At 40.0% G+C, this 16,949-nt stretch overlaps 1 protein-coding gene and 1 long non-coding RNA gene across 5 annotated transcripts; both read left to right on the top strand.

Moving 5' to 3' along the window:
* Window positions 1-1,523: 1,523 nt before the first annotated feature.
* Window positions 1,524-9,074, top strand: pcdh18a (protocadherin 18a). 4 transcript variants are annotated; one of them, XM_067403247.1, is made up of 4 exons: window positions 1,524-4,430; window positions 4,711-4,766; window positions 5,641-5,810; window positions 7,747-9,074. In XM_067403247.1, the coding sequence occupies exons 1-4, from the start codon at window positions 1,941-1,943 to the stop codon at window positions 8,397-8,399; spliced, it is 3,369 nt and encodes a 1,122-aa protein (XP_067259348.1). In that variant the 5' UTR covers window positions 1,524-1,940; the 3' UTR covers window positions 8,400-9,074. The 4 variants fall into 4 exon arrangements, with proteins under 4 accessions (XP_067259348.1, XP_067259347.1, XP_067259346.1 ...); XM_067403246.1 differs by having other exon boundaries at window positions 7,744-9,074; XM_067403245.1 differs by having other exon boundaries at window positions 4,678-4,766.
* A 3,030-nt stretch (window positions 9,075-12,104) lies between these two features.
* On the top strand, window positions 12,105-14,588 carry LOC137033017 (uncharacterized). The gene is made up of 3 exons (XR_010896790.1): window positions 12,105-12,213; window positions 13,206-13,282; window positions 14,363-14,588. It is a non-coding gene; the product is annotated as an uncharacterized lncRNA (long non-coding RNA).
* The last annotated feature ends 2,361 nt before the right edge of the window (window positions 14,589-16,949 follow it).

Raw genomic sequence — 16,949 nt, 5'->3', positions numbered from 1 at the left:
TGTTTTTAACCCAGCATTTTTTTTTTTTACAGTGGACTACTATATATATATATATATATATATATATATATATATATATATATATATATATATATATATATATAATAAAACAGATTATTGGAGTACATTTTACAAGGGAATTCTATTTCAGTTTTTCTACTTTAAAAATTTCCTGTTTACTACAGAGTGTTAGCTACTTTCCATTTTTTTCTATCTTTTTTTTTTTTCTTTTTTTTCATGAAATGGAATCAGATGTGCACCATTCCCATGAGGTGAATGTAGAAGTTGTAAGATTTAAGCCTACTTGTGATAAATAAAAAATAACTGAGGTAAAAAAGTAGAATTTCATGTCTGTATTGATCATGTTGATGGATGTTAAAGAACTGGTATCTGAATCAGGAGGGTGTCTTGTTGATATACATAACATCCATGGAATCCACACAAGCTTTTTATCTATAGCCTTATATGTTAAATTCAAACTTTTGTGGCTGACCATATGGTGAGGATTGCAACACTTTCCAGCATACTTCTATTGGACGTGCATTGGACATGATCATGAGGCTAACACAAACGCTGTTATGTTTTTTCGAATCCTATATGTTTCAAATCTGTTTTATAGTTCTATAAATTTCTAAATTTTTAACTGCACTATCGAATTTCTAGTTTTGTATTAAATGATATATATTTTTTTAAATAAATGATTACTTTTTTTGACGAAATGATGAAGAAACTACAGAAATGTACATGGAGTGAAAGGTGGAACTGGACCCCATGAGCACAACAGCCCTTTATATGTCAGAGCAACAGACTACCCTCTGTGCATAATAATTAATGTTGATGTTTTCATTTGGTGTTACAATCCGATTAGTGGTTCTTATAAGATTGCCACACTGGCAGAATCCTCTGAAGAACGTTTAGAAAACTTTTTGAAAATATCTCATATACCATTAGTATTTTTGGAGTTCTTGAAGGAACATATGAGTTCCACCTTGTAAGTTCCTCTCATTTTCCTGAGAGGGTTCCTGAGATCACCTCCAGGGGGGTGATCTCAGGAACCCTAAATGGTATCTTTTCATTTTTACAACAGCAATCTTCTTCTTTTATAGCAGAAAAAAAAAAAAAAAAAACATGGGATTGTTATATTTACATCAAGTTCTTACAGATGTTTAAACAAAATGGCTCTCACATTTAGATTCATAAACGAGGTCATGAATCATCTTTAAAGAAAAGATGAGCATCTTTTATGTAGCTCCACACATTCACCAAACAAACATTCTTCGAAGCTTAATCAAGATAGAGGTATAAGTTAATAAATTGTATTGACATTCATCTAGAGGGAAAGTTCAGCTCGAGTTATTCTTAAATTCTGCTCTCTCATCCTTTGTTGAAGCGCGTTCAGGAGAGGGAGAGAGAGGGGGGAGAGAGAGACCCTAAAGGGCGGAGTTATCCACTTCCTTTCTCCCCTTCATTTAATTGGGATCTATAGTGGCTCTGTGTTGAATGGTCAGTCGCAGAGAGAAGGGGCAGCCCTTGATTTAGGAGAAGCGTTTTGTCTGAAGCCGTGGCTCTAAAGGAGGCTTTGCTATTTTGGGTTAGTCAGTCAAAGAGTGTCTTCAGACAGCGGGAGACAGATACACGCGCACACAGGCTCTCCAGACGGAGGTTGCGCTTCCAGTCTCTTGATACGCGCAACAGATTTCTCCTTAGTGACAGAGGGATATGCGCTTTTGGTTTTAATGCCATTGCTTGTTTTATACTCCTGCACTCTGCTTATTTTTCAAGACCCATTTTTGACGTCGGAACCTTTTGAGAAGAACCCTTTCTTTCGCATTTGGGGATGTTTTTGAGACCATAACAACGCATGTAAAGGACTGAGCCAACACAACAAAGGAAGCGACAATCATTCTGACAGTTTATTTCTGTGCCTGTCGGAACCCAACATGGATACCAGCAAGGTCACAGTGTTCTGTGTCACTTTACTCAAACTTGCTCTGCTCGTTTCATTGGCACGACACGTCTCGGCTAAAACTCTGAAATACCAAGTTTACGAAGAGCAGAAGGTGGGGACAGTAATCGCCAGACTTCGAGAAGATGTCGCTGATGTTCTGTCCAAACTTCCGAGCTCGATTCCGTTACGATTTAGAGCTATGCAGCGAGGCAGCGCGACTCTTCTCTCCGTGCGCGAACAGGATGGAGAGATCAGCATCAGGACCAAAATAGACCGCGAGAAACTGTGCGAGAAGAATCTTAACTGCACTATCGAATTTGACGTCCTCACCCTCCCAACGGAGCACCTACAGTTGTTCCATATCGAAGTGGAGATTTTGGACATTAACGACAATGCGCCACAATTCGCGCGTCCCGTCATTCCCATAGAGATCTCCGAAACCGCCGTCGTGGGGACGCGCATTCCCCTTGACAGCGCCACCGATCCAGACGTCGGGGAGAACTCTCTAAACACGTACTCTCTGACCCCATCTGACTTCTTTATGATTGATATTCTAACTAGAACCGATGGCGCCAAGTACGCGGAGCTCGTTGTGCTTAAAGAGCTGGACAGAGAGGTGCGAGCGAGCTATGAACTCCAGCTCACCGCCTCAGACAGGGGCGTTCCCCCAAAATTTGGAACAACGCTCCTGAAAATCAGCATAGCTGACTCGAACGACAACAATCCAGTATTTGAGAAGCCATCTTATGTGATCAATTTGCTTGAAAATTCCCCTTTAGGCAGTTTGCTTATTGATCTGAATGCTACTGACCCAGATGAAGGAACCAATGGGAAAATAGTATATTCTTTTAGCAGTCATGTGTCACCTAAAATTTTAGAGACCTTTAAAATTAATTCTGATAATGGTCATTTGACACTGATGAGGAAAGTTGACTTTGAAAGCACAAATTCGTATGACATAGATGTTCAAGCTCAAGACATGGGGCCCAACTCAATGCCAGCACACTGTAAAGTCATAATCAAAGTGGTAGACGTGAATGACAACAAACCTGACATTAGTATCAATTTGATGTCCACTGGGAACGATGAGATAGCTTATATATCAGAGACGGCTCCTGTAGATTCGTTTGTTGCTCTGGTGAGAGTAGATGACCTGGACTCTGGGTTGAATGGAGAGGTGGAGTGCCGTCTCCACGGTCAGGGTCATTTCAGGCTGCAGAAGACTTATGAGAAGAACTACATGATTGTTACAAATGTCACTCTGGACCGAGAGAAGAGGTCAGAGTTCAGCTTGACTGTTATAGCCGAAGATAAAGGCTCTCCAAGTTTATCTACCATCAAACACTTCACTGTGCAGGTCCAGGATGAGAACGACAACGCGCCGAGGTTTGAGAAGAGCAGGTATGAGATTTCCAAGGCAGAAAACAACTCGCCAGGAGCTTATCTGTCATCTGTGAAGGCCTCAGATCCAGACCTGGGGCCAAATGGACAAGTGAGCTACTCAATACTTGAAAGTATGATCCATGGGAGCTCCATCTCCACTTACGTCACCATTGACCCCTCTAACGGAGACATTTATGCCCTGCGTACTTTTGATCGCGAAGACGCAAGTCAGATCTCCTTCTTAGTCCAGGCCCGGGATTCTGGAAGTCCTCCACTGCGTAGTAACGTGACTGTTGTGTTGAATGTCTTGGATGAGAATGACAACAGACCGGTCATCATGATGCCTCAACTGTGGAACCACACAGCAGATGTCCCGGTATCCAAATACGCAGAGGTCGGGGACGTTGTAACTGTCGTCCGTGCGATAGACCGTGATGCCGGCTCCAACGGTGACCTTTCGTGTTTCGTCGTAGGAGGCAACGAGGCAGGTTACTTCACTATGGATGCTAAAACGTGCGAAATTCGGACCAATGTCAGCATGCAGGACATTCCACAGGATCACGTGGAGCTGAACATCCTAGTACAGGACCATGGTGCCCAACCCTTAAGTGCCAGAGCCCTACTGAGACTTTCGCTTTATGAAAACATTGAGAACCACATGAACCCCCATCTAACAGGTGGAGGAACTGGAGACGGCCCTCTAGACGTGTCGATGATCATCATCATCTCCCTTGGGGCAATCTGCGCTGTTCTGCTCCTCATCATGGTGGCCTTTGCCCTTCGCTGCTCACGTGAAAAGAAGGACACTCGCTCATACAACTGCAGGGTGGCTGAGTCAACTTACCAACAGCACCCTAAAAAACCCTCACGGCAGATCCATAAGGGTGACATCACCCTGATGCCCACTGGAAATGGGACCCTTCCAATCCGGGCGCACCATCGCTCGCCAACCTCCTCGCCCGGACCGGAACGGGCCCACATGGGCAGCCGGCAGAGCCAACACAGCCGCCATTCGCTAAACAGCTTGGTCACTATTTCCTCCAATCACATCCCTGAGAACTTCGCCCTGGAACTTACACATGCCACGCCCCCTGTGGAGGTAAAAGCAAGCCTTTGAATGCCAATTTAAACAGTGTAATTGATGCTAATCTTCATAAAGAAGTTGTGAAATCTCTGTCCATCTGTTTATACTCATCTTTTCATTCACCTGTGTACACATAACATTCACGTCATCGTGTGTTGTTCTCTAATACTTTTCATTTGTTCATTCATGTGTGTGCGTGTGTGAACGAGTGTCGTGTTCCATCAGTATTTATTTTTATTTATGTCATCTGTTTTTGCTATAGCAAGTCTCACAGCTCCTCTCAATACTCCATCAGGGTCAGTATCAGCCGCGGCCCAGCTTCAGAGGGAACAAATACTCTCGCAGCTACAGGTAAACTTACAAACAAACAAACAAATACTACGCTCCAAGCTCAAACTCCTTATATGGACATGATGTGCTCTAAATAGTATGGTAGAGTAGATGGGTAGTGATGCTCAACCTGTTGTGTGCTGCTGGTTCGATCGGATTGGATGATAGGTATTCTAAAATGTTTGTGGTAGAATAGGACAGAACTTCCCTGTTGCCGTGGTCACCCACGTTCGCAGATCCTGATTGGACTGCTCCTCACATGAGGTCATAGCTTGCTTTCTGTGCCTTTTTTCTTTCCTCTCATCTGCGTTTTGTTCTTGGATCATGTCATTTTATCTCATGCATATTGTTGAAACCATTGTTCCATACAATGATGCATTTATAATGTCACATTGATGTTTTAAAAACACTAGCTTTAGATAGTTTTACTTTTTTTTTTTTTTTTTGTCCTGCACGCCTCTGCTGATGTGAATCAAAATATTTAAGGGACATTTTTTGGGTGTGAGATAAATGCATGGTGCTAAAGAGACATCAATGAATAGATCTGTTTATATGATGGTTAAATAAAGATTACAGTCTGCACAAGCTCAAATGATGGGTGGGGCATGTGCTTGCCTGCTTTGCATATGCATGATCATAGATTGTATGCAATGCATAAAGATGCATTTGGGAATCTTTAAGTTTAATATTTTAGATTAATTCATACAATTAAACATATAACGTCATTCTGAATGTGTTACATGTTTGATTTCTCTTTCAAATCACCTTTTAGTAGAGGGAGGGGGGAATTGAGTTTTGAGATTTAATTAGAATTTTGCATACAGTATATATTTTATACTGTATACTCCAGAGCATCATGATCAACCTGTAACTGTTTGTGTGAATGTGTGTGCAGGTACGCCCTCCAGGACATGGATAAGTTCAGTCTGAAAGATAGTGGGCGTGGCGACAGTGATGCGGGCGACAGCGACTGCGAGATGGGCCGCGATTCGCCCATCGACCGGTTGCTAGGCGACGGCTTCGGAGACCTCTTCCACAGCGATGGACACCACCGTCTCCACCCAGGTGAGAAATTAAGTCACTCGTGTGGTTTCACACCTTTTTATCACCTTGAATTATGACATTCATCAGCTTGATTATATCGAGCACATTGCATTTATGATGCAGTTTAACACCCAGTCTACAGTGACTTATTTTTATTACTTTGTGAACAGGTGCAGGTATAAATTAAATGACCTGCGCTGCGCTTTTATACTCAATATGCAGGAGAAAATTAAGGGAAAAGCCTTTGAATTATGTGGTTCTTGGTTGAAATCATGTTATTTTTGCAACTACTACCTTTTGCAGTGTCAATCTGTTTTATCGGTAGCTTAAGACAGTGTATGTGCATGTGCGTGTGTGGAGGCGTGGACTGAAGTGTTATTTCCCTGTATTCATTCTCTTCTCTGAGTGACAGCCCTATGCTTTCAAAATCTGAACTGAGGAAAATTCACCGTAATTGCTTTCACAATGCAGTTAAAACCCCCCTTCCACACACACACTCTCTTTTCTCTCCCCGGAGGGCTGCTATTTCAGCCCTGCTCTTCCTCTTTTATAGAGAGAAAGAAGCAACCTGTGTGCATCGATTAGAATTTCACCCTTTCCTCACCAAAGCAGTTTAATGTAATTTTCTCTCAGTTGCGTTTTTCTCCATCCCAATTCTAGTTTGTCCTCTCCATTTTCTTCTCCTTGCTGCTTTGTCTCTAATATTCAAATTCAGTCATATCTGATTTGGGTGAGGCGGCATTGCCAAAGTAATGAATAATAATCCAGCTTAACAAAGGATGTCAGCCTCCACAAGAGAAACTGGAATGGAAGAATGACAAACTCTCAATCTCCTCTGCTTCCCAAGCTCCTTCCCCAACCCACACGCCCACCTCCGAAATCCTTTCTCTAACTTCCTAACCTTATCATTCCTCTTCATTTTCCCATTCTCTTTCATCCCTTTGTTTTCTTCACTTTCCTTTCTATAATTTTTCACATGCCCAGAGGAAATTTCATTGCTCAGATGTTGCTCTTTCATAGCTCAGGAGATTTATTTTCATTTAAGTACAGTATGAACTTAGTCTCACCCCTTATTTACACTGCACACGTCTGCGGCCCGTTACAGCTCCGACGCGGCCACCGGAGTCGATCGCGACCACTCTAGTCAATGCTTGTGTTTACACCAGCCGCACCGCAGCACGTTCCAGAAGCATCCCAAAAGCAGCTCACTGCGCCGCTTCGCTAAAGATAGGTGCCAAGTCTATTTTTGATGGACGCCGAGTCCAAGCCGCGCCATTCAAATACAAAATAAAGTCAAAATAAACACCCTGTGTAGACTCCCGATTATATTTCACATCACTTGGAGGCCAGAAATTGAGATTCAAGAGATTCAAAGTTGAAAAACGTGAAAATCTTTTATCCTTGTCCTTCATAACTGGACATTTAAATGTATTAACTTTGTCTGTAGGCTTCAGCAAAACTACATGTCAACTTATTCTACTAACCCAAACCCTAACATAACCCTGACCTAACAGTCTTCTAATAGTCTATTGACACTCTAATGAGAGTTGACATGTCGTTGCAAAGTTACTTATAGTTAGAAGAATGTCTAAAGTGGATCATCGAAATAAAGTGCAACTGAATACGTATAAAAGTGACAGTTTTAGGCCTGGTTTCACAGACAGGGCTTAGATTAAGCCAGGATTAGGCCTTAGCTCAATTAGGCCATTTAAGTAGCTTTTATAAATGTGCCTTAAAACCTTACTGGTGTTCATCTTGGGACAAAACAATGTCACTGGCTTATTTTAAGATATGTCAGTGCAAGTTGCTTTCAGTTAAAACAGCTCAAACATACATTCTAGTCTGGGTCGCTTTAGCCTTGTCTGTGAAACCGGGGGATAATGTTTAAAATCCAAGTTTGATTGATTTTGCTTCTAAAAACCCACTGAGAAATGTCTCTCTGTCTTTCTCTCAGCAGTCATGAGATTGTGTACGGAGGAGTGCCGTGTGTTGGGTCACTCTGACCAGTGCTGGATGCCATCTCAGGCGTCCTCGGATTACCGTGTGAACATGTACATCCCTGGAGAAGAGAGCCGGCCTCAGGTCCTCGAAGAGGACCAGCAGTCAGTCGACTCAGCTAAGAAGAGCTTTTCTACCTTCGGAAAGGACAACGATGAGGAATGCGGCAGCTCACTGCTGTCAGAAATGAACAACGTCTTCCAACGTCTCTTGCCGACTTCTTATGCTGAGGTCAAAGAGCTCGAAGAATGTGCCGGTCCGCCCCCTTCCTTCATTGGCATGGAGAACAGAAAGGGCTTCCTGCCGGGTAAAGTGTCTACCGGTCCTTCTTACCCACAGGGTGTTGCCGTGTGGGCGGCCAATACTCACTTTCAGAATCCCGGTGGTGCCGTGACTAGCGGACATGGCTCAACCAATCACGCGGCATCGCAGGCGCATTTAAAATGGCTGCCGGCGATGGAGGAGATTCCAGAGAACTACGAAGAGGACGACTTGGAGAGCGTGCTCAGCCAGCGGCAGGGAAAACGCAATGACACGAGACACGAAGTTGTCGACGCTAGCGAACTGGTTGCCGAAATTAACAAATTGCTTCAGGACGTACGCCAGAGCTAAGCAACAATCTGTTAAAGAACATTTCCCTATCTCATTCTTTTTCGTTCGCTCTATTTTCATAGAGTGAACTAATCATTTAAAGGACGAGAAAGGGAGAGAGTTCTGCGCTGTAGCCTTGATTGAGTCGCATGTGGAAGCTTTTCGGTTAATATTGTTTACTTGGTATGACTTTTTGGTCTTTTTGTACAAAAGTGAACACAATGTGATTGTAAACACCTTTTATGTTTTTTTTACACCGTATTTATATATGTGTATATATGTGTTTGTACAGAAAGCAATTCAAATGTCTATTTTTATACAGTATTTCACTGCATGTACCTAAAATTAAACCAAGATTTGTTTGTATATTTGAAAATGAATGCGTGTGTGTTTGTGTGTGTGTGTGTGTGTGTGTGTGTGTGTGTGTGTGTGTGTGTGTGTGTGTGTGTGTGTGTGTGTGTGTGTGTGTGTGTGTGTGTGTAAGAATGTTTTAATCGATACAGATTTCACAGTGTACACAAACTATTGTTGGTGGTCCGATTCTCTGTTATCATTATTGTTAACACCAAAATACTTTGACCAGAATGGTTCTCTTTCCATGGTTTATCCATGAGTGACTGTGAAATGTTTCTTGGGACCTTATAAGAATTTATCTCTTTGTCAGCAGACCTTTCTGTTACGATTTTACAATAATGTTGCATTAAAAAACTTGGAAATATCTCTTTTACGCTGTCTGTTTTTCCTTCATTATTTATCCTGTAGTAAATCTATTGGTCTTAGATGTAATTATGTTTACCCTTTGGCAAATCCGTATTCGTAAGCTTTCATTATGAAATCATCTTTTACTGTTAGCCTTGGAACTTGTTGGAAATGAACCAGACAGAATCGATTAACTCCCTAAAGAATCTAGCCAGTGCAACAAACATGAATCTCTTTTCACGTACCTCCGCCACTGTTGCTTTCACTTAGAGCTCCCCCTTTTGAGCAGAGCAGGTATTGCAGTAAAAAAAAAAAAAAAAAAATGTTTCATGGCATGTCCAACAGGAGGAGTGCTAATCAAATCCTGTTTGTCCATAAAAATCTGATCAAGTACATAAAATACATGTTTGATCTAGAAACATTTTGTGTCAAGCCTCATTTAGTTGTCTTTGCAAACCCAGAAAGTTTGTAATTCTGCCCTAGTTACCCAGCTATAACTCCTAGTAATTAGCTATAGCCCTGAGTAATTAGCTCATAAAAAGATTATGGCTTTACATAAAACACAACATGCCCCCTAAATGTTGTTATCAGTGGTGTGTGATTAGCTCATATACACGTATTATATGACATGGGCCGCTGGATCTTTCATACATGATCAATATATAATATGCTAATGTATGCATGTGTGTGGGTTTATGTATGATCTATGTATTCATGTTTTTATATATGTGTGTGCTTGTGTTTTGAGTGTATGTGTGGTTAACACCTGTCGGTGTGTATAATTTAACAGCAGGCAGCTGTTCAGGATTAGTAATCTGGAGTGCAGCCAGTCGATGTGATGCAGTGTGGAATCATCTACGCTAGCCTGACCAAAGCATAGAGTGGCCATTATCCACACACACACAGACACACACACACACATACACTCGCTCAACATTGATTTTACTTTATTATTCTTTGCAGCAAGTGGGGAGCAGGCTCTATTCTCACACAATCACCTCTATATATGTTAGTGTAATTGTATGGTGTAAATGTTTGGCACTCTGGACTTTGAATACAGAAATCTCACATGGTGGAAACTGCTTTGACTGTACGACCTTGAACTTGAGTTTTTATTCCTCATACCTTTGACCATAAACCATGCTTTAAACGTGATGATTGTAAGTGCAGGGCAGTTAACCTCAACATGCTCCTCCCAATTAGTAAATTGCTTTGCATAAAAGTGTCGGCAGCACCGACAATAACTAATCATCGGGAATGAATACTGCAGCAAGTGAGCACCACCCTATTCATTTAAGCTAAGTTGGGTTCCTGTATGCAGCGGGGGTGTTAATTCACCTCAGGGTCAGATTAATTCGCTTGCTCTCTGCTGAGGGTCACCTGTGGTGTGAGGTTTTCTTGCTAAGTAAGGTAAAGCTAATGACAGAATTGTACTGTACTGTCATTTAAGCCATGATGACTGTATATAAAAGTTCTTTCAATTGTAATAATATTTCACAATATTACTGTTTTTACTGTATTTTTGATCAAATAAATGCAGCCTTGGTGAGCAAGAGACTTCTTTCAAAAACATAAAAAAAATCTTAGTGGGCCCAACACTGAACCATGAAGCACCCCAGTATGTCAAAGGCAACAGCCAGGTCTACTTTTCCCACCTTACTTCCTACCTCTTGGGTTTCTTTGCGGTCTCATTATTACACAACAGATAAAGATATTGTGGATTCAGTCAATGTGAATGATTTTGTTTTTGGAATGATGTCCAGACAGCTGCCATAAACCATAGCCAATACTTTCACACCATTGCTTAATTAAATCAACAAGTAAATTCTGTAGTCATGTCACGTTTTTATTAATTAACACTTCAAGTGTGGGGAATACAAATTTATAGGGTGTGAGTGTATATTTGTTTTTATGTCTGTGGGTGTTGGGTATCTGTGTTCTGTTAACACCCTTCAGTTTCTCATATTCACACAATGGAGAAGATGTAGGGAAATGGTGAAGTGTGTTGCATCTCAGTTGTTTACATTGCAGTCCTTTTATTTTTAATATTTGGCATGTTTGCATGCTGCTGCACATCCATTTGTGTGTAACAAGCAGAGTGTACGCGCATTATGCACCCGCCTATAGGTGCATATTACTAACGCGCCCTTCAAACAACAACAACAACAACAAAATACTGCGCAAATTGATGTTTTCAATAGTACATATATATATATATTTTTTTTTTTCTACATGAAAATGCCAAATGTTTCAATTTTCCATTGTGGTACAATGTTGCCTCAAGGCAACAAACTTATAAAAAAAAAAATAAAAAAAAATAATAAAATATATATGTTTATTGATACTGTTAAAGTGTCCAATTTTAAGCAGGAAAAACAACACAAATCATTTTTTCCTCATCAATATCATAATGCGTACTATATTAGGATTTGTTATGTGGGGAGGCTCTGTGGTTTCAGGCTTTCGAGGAGTGCACATGTGTATGCAAAGCCTATAAAATCTTATCAATTGTCAAACTGTAAAAAAATAAGTAGTCAGAGCCCTCTGCTATGAACACTAAAATGCAGATCAAAATCATTCTAGATGCTGGCAGTGTGCAAAGCTACATCTGATAATAATAAAATCTTCTAAAGGAGAGCACATCAATACAAAATACAGGGTTCGACATTAAGCATTGTCATGTGCTTGTCCTTTGGACAAGTAAATTGGTCACTTGTCTGAGCAAAAAAGTTGCTTGTCTGGAAAAAAAATGGATTTTTTTTTTTTTTTTGGTGTACATATAATTTATTCTGAAGCTATATTTTTGAATATACACTCTAAAAACTCCTGGGTTATTTCTTTAACCCATTTTCTGGGTTATTTGTGTTGGGTTAAAATTATGGGTTATTTTTTCAGAGAGTAACCTTTTTCTGGGTTATAGGGCTAATATTTTGACCCAATTCCTGGGTTGTTTAGGTTTCTGGGTTATTTTTCAAAGAGTAACCCATGTTCTGGGTTAACGCCCCTCCCCCCGCCCCCCGCTGTTGTTCTGGAATTTTCTCACAACAGTCGTTTGAAACAACCGTCACTTGAACTTGAACGCACTCGATCCGTTTTGGCCTGGGCTTCTTCGGTGCAACTTCGTCGCGTATTCAAGGTAAGGCAAGTATTTTCAGTGTCAATGTAACGTAAACTTTTCTGTGTCCATGTCCCCATTGCTAGTTTAGCACCATTTGTTGAAAAAATGACCATGGCTTACCGTGGTAATTCTGTGGTGAGCATGTAGCCGCCTGCGGATATCGCGACAACATCTAACTAGTTTAAAGTCCGTGTAAAGTCAAAATAAATATGTGTTTTAAGTTTGTCAGACTAAATAAGAAAGTGTTATTAACCACCAAAGCCAAATTTGACGTAACGTAATAATACGATAAGTACAGTGCAGCTAGTGGCGACTTCATGCCGCGTTAAGGGGGTCGAACACCGGACGAGAAGCGCCGCGCTGAGCCGCGTCTAGGACAACTCGAGGTATCGTGTACTTTCTCAGTTTATGGCCAGCAATATTGTTATGTTTTAGGACATTGTGGAATTAAGATAATGTCAGTACTATGTTATGATTGTACTGTATAATTAAATACGTTGCTGAGTCTGCAGTCTGAACACTTTACCTCAGAGCGTCCGTTAACTGAATGAATTGAGAATATCACCTGAAAATCCAATAACATAAGCAATTTTTATTCATGCAGCTGATTACTGTAAATTAATGTAAAATTAACTTTATATTGCAGCACATGGTGAAGTCAGTATATACATTAACGACGATTTGAGACAAATAAGTGTAAATTTAATATAAATCTATGTACATGGCGCGCTGTGGCGCTGCAGGATTTTGAACAAGGTCCTGAACCGTTGCTGGGCGCCGCCGGTGTGTGTACACTCATAGAGAATAATGTGTTTGAATTTTAAATACGCATCTCTTCCGGTGTGCGACCCCCTTTAGCCGTGGCTAGAGCGACGAGGCTACATAATAGTTATGTTAACCAGCTGCGCTGTGCTTATCATATTATACAGTGCTCTACGGGCTTAAGTAGTGAGAGTTAATGAAGTGTGTTAAGTGTTCAAATTGTTGCTAACCTTTATTGTTTTCTCCAGGTCATTTTAAATGGACAGCTTTGTTGCTGATAAGCTAACTGAGTGGCGGATGTCTGAGCTGATAGAGAATTTTAGAGGTGAGCGTTTTACTCTTTTAAGGGATAGTTCACCCAAAAATGAAAATTTGATGTTTATCTGCTTACCCCCAGGGCATCCAAGATGTAGGTGACTTTGTTTCTTCAGTCGAACACAAATGATGATTTTTAACTCCAACGGTTGCCGTCTGTCAGTCTTATAATGCGAGTGAATGGTAACACAATTTATAAGAGTCAAAAAATATGCTTAGACAAATCCAAACTGAACCCTGCGGCGCGTGAAGACACATTAATGTCCTAAGACACGAAACAATCGGTTTGTGCGAGAAACCTAAGTGATTGCTAAATGCAATAGAAGTAAAAAAATTATATAAATAATTTTCTGTTTCTCGCACAAACGTGTCTTAGGACATCAATTTGTCGTCACGAGCCGCAGGGTTTAATTTGGATTTATTTTTGGGTTATTTTTTGACTCTTATAAATTGTGTTACCATTCATTCGCATTATAAGACTGACAGACGACAATGGTTGGAGTTAAAAATCATAATTTGTGTTCTACTGAAGAAACAAAGTCACCTACATCTTGGATGCCCTGGGGGTAAGCAGATAAACATCAAATTTTCATTTTTGGGTGAACTATCCCTTTAACTGCCCTCATATCATCTCTCTATACCTAAATATTTTTCTTTAATATGGCTTAAATGTGTCAGTGCAAGATTTTGTGACAGTCACAACTTCTTCGACAGTGGGGAATGCATCTCTATAATAACCCTTATAGTTAAAAGATACTTGTGCCTTGTCTTTAAGCTGTTATGCATAATAATGGGCCAGATATTCACCTTTGCATTAATGTCATTATTACACTTGTTAATGAAAGAAAAGATGTACAGTATAGACTGTCATTCACACAAAATGGGTAATGCTGCAAAAGAACCACATTAGTTAACTAGCAAATTGGGCCACGTTTTTTTTTTTTTTTAACAAAAAAAAAAAACAACAACAACATCATTCCCTTAAAAGTGATTATTTGTTAGCTTGATAATCAAAGAGTGTCTGGTGAGTGGTTCACAATTGTCTCGACTTATTAACAATACTCATGTTGTCTTGTTTTCTGTCTTTCAGGTGAAGACAGAGATGAGGAGGCATTTCTTCTCTTAGATGAGGACACTATCAAAAATCTTGTCCCTCAAGTTCAATCCAGTTATTGAATGTTGTCAAAAGAGAATGAGTTGTTTATTTTTCTATTTTTTCTAATGTCTGATGTTATTACAGTGTGACCTAAAATAAATAGGTCCAAGTGTGTAGAGTTTAATTTAATTTAATGCAATAAAAATGTAAAAGTGCTTGAAGTGTGTAAGTGCCTGAAGTTTTATTTTCTGAAATGAGGCATACTGGCATAGTAACCCAAGTTAGGTTATTTTTGACCTTTGACCTTTGATTAAAAAGGGACCTACTAATTTCTGGGTTATTTTAACCCAGATATTGGGGTTGTTCTTTTGACCCAGAAGTTGGGTTATATTAACTACAATTTTGGGTTATTTTAACCTAAAATTTGGGTTAGGTATTTAACCCAGAAGTTGGGTCAAAAAGAATAACCCATTTTTCTGGGTTGAAATAACCCAGAAATTAGTTGGTCCCTTTTTAACCCAGGATTTGGGTCAAAAATAACCCATTATGGGTTATTTTTGACCCAGGAGTTTTTAGTGTGTACAAATAAGAAATGTTGGGGAAATTTAAACGTGAAAATTAACCGCCAGTAGGTGGCGGCAAGTGACTGTCCTAGTCATTCATTCAAACGATTAATTCAAACAGCTGATTCATTCGAGAATGAGGCAGGTGTTTCGGAATGGGCCATTGAATCTTTGAATCAACTGATTCGTTCAAAATGCTGAATCATTCAGTAACAATACGCAGCTGAATGTCACTGTGAGAGCGTTATGGTTCTGCCGTGATCTTTGTTTGGAACTATTTTCGCTGCTGAAATAGAACAAAAACAGTCAGTTATGCATCTAAAATGTAAGTAACTTTATTAACTTATATTGAATTTACTCAATTAACTTATTATTGAATGTATAAAAGTAGTGTCACATTTTCAATCGTGATTCCAATAACGCGGAAAACAGCACTCTTGGTCGTGTGATGTTAAGTAACTGTATCATATGTTATATAAAAAAACTCCACATTTTGAATTTTTACAGCAGCATGTTTTCTTTGTGCTGCACTCAAAGAGTTTGTTTCGATTTCTCCTCGAGAGGCTGCACGAGCCTTAACAGTGCAACCTTGTTACTGTCAGCACATTATACATTATATATTATTATTATCCATTATCAATCGGCACTTACACTAAATGTAATAGAATCTTGCTTGCGTTTTGGTTGATTTCCTAGCTATTTTTGTTATTGATGTTTTAATCAGGACAAGTAAAACTCTCTATCTCTTGTTATGCCTTAGAGAATTGGTTCTCAAACCTGTCCTGGAGTACCACCAGCCCTGCACATTTTGTATGTATCCTATCACATTCATCTTTCACACATGGTTCAAATCATGAGCTCATTAGTAGAGACTGTAAGACCTGAAATGGGTGTGTCAGATATAGGGAGACATACAAAATGTGCAGGGCTGATGGTACGCCTTGACAGGTTTGAAAACTATTGCTGTAGAACACATTTTCATTGTGCAAGATCCTGTATGCAATAATGCAAGAAAATTTGATTTCAGATGTGGCTTCTAATTGTGGTTATATGGATAACTTATCAGTGATTGATTCACTCTATTAATACACACTTAGGATGTACAAACCCGATTCCAAAAAAGTTGGGACACTGTACAAATTGTGAATAAAAAAAGACTGCAATAATTTACAAATCTCATAAACTTATATTTTATTCACTTTAGAATACAGATAACATATCAAATGCTGAAAGTGAGACATTTTGAAATGCCATGCCAAATATTGGCTCATTTTGGATTTCATGAGACCTACACATTCCAAAAAAGTTGGGACAGGTAGCAAAAAGAGGCCGGAAAAGTTAAATGTACATATAAGGAACAGCTGGAGGACCAATTTGCAACTTATTAGGTCAATTGGCAACGTGATTGGGTATAAAAAGAGCCTCTCAGAGTGGCAGTGTCTCTCAGAAGTCAAGATGGCCAGAGGATCACCAATTCCCCCAATGCTGCGGCAAAAAATAGTGGAGCAATATCAGAAAGGAGTTTCTCAGAGAAAAATTGCAAAGGGTTTGAAGTTTTCATCATCTACAGTGCATAATATCATCCAAAGATTCAGAGAATCTGGAACAATCTCTGTGCGTAAGGGTCAAGGCCGGAAAACCATACTGGATGCCCGTGATCTTCGGGCCCTTAGACGGCACTGCATCACATACAGGAATGCTACTGTAATGGAAATCACAACATGGGCTCAGGAATACTTCCAGAAAACATTGTCGGTGAACACAATCCACCGTGCCATTCACCGTTGCTGGCTGAAACTCTATAGGTAAAAAAACAAGCCATATCTAAACATGATCCAGAAGCGCAGGCGTTTTCTCTGGGCCAAGGCTCATTTAAAATGGACTGTGGCAAAGTGGAAAACTGTTCTGTGGTCAGATGAATCAAAATTTGAAGTTCTTTTTGGAAAACTGGCATGCCATGTCAGTATGTCGGACTAAAGAGTACAAGGACAACCCAAGTTGTTATCAGCGCTCAGTTC

Source organism: Chanodichthys erythropterus, chromosome 12 (assembly GCF_024489055.1).
Source record: "Chanodichthys erythropterus isolate Z2021 chromosome 12, ASM2448905v1, whole genome shotgun sequence".
NCBI lineage: Eukaryota > Metazoa > Chordata > Actinopteri > Cypriniformes > Xenocyprididae > Chanodichthys > Chanodichthys erythropterus.
This window is presented reverse-complemented; position numbering and strand designations above follow the sequence as displayed.

Coding starts and splice junctions, on each gene's coding strand:
- pcdh18a (XM_067403244.1), top strand. CDS start 1,941: ATGGATACCAGCAAGGTCACAGTGTTCTGTGTCACTTTACTCAAACTT. Junction 4,431..4,677: donor ATGCCACGCCCCCTGTGGAG/GTAAAAGCAAGC, acceptor TTTTTGCTATAG/CAAGTCTCACAGCTCCTCTC. Junction 4,767..5,640: donor AAATACTCTCGCAGCTACAG/GTAAACTTACAA, acceptor ATGTGTGTGCAG/GTACGCCCTCCAGGACATGG.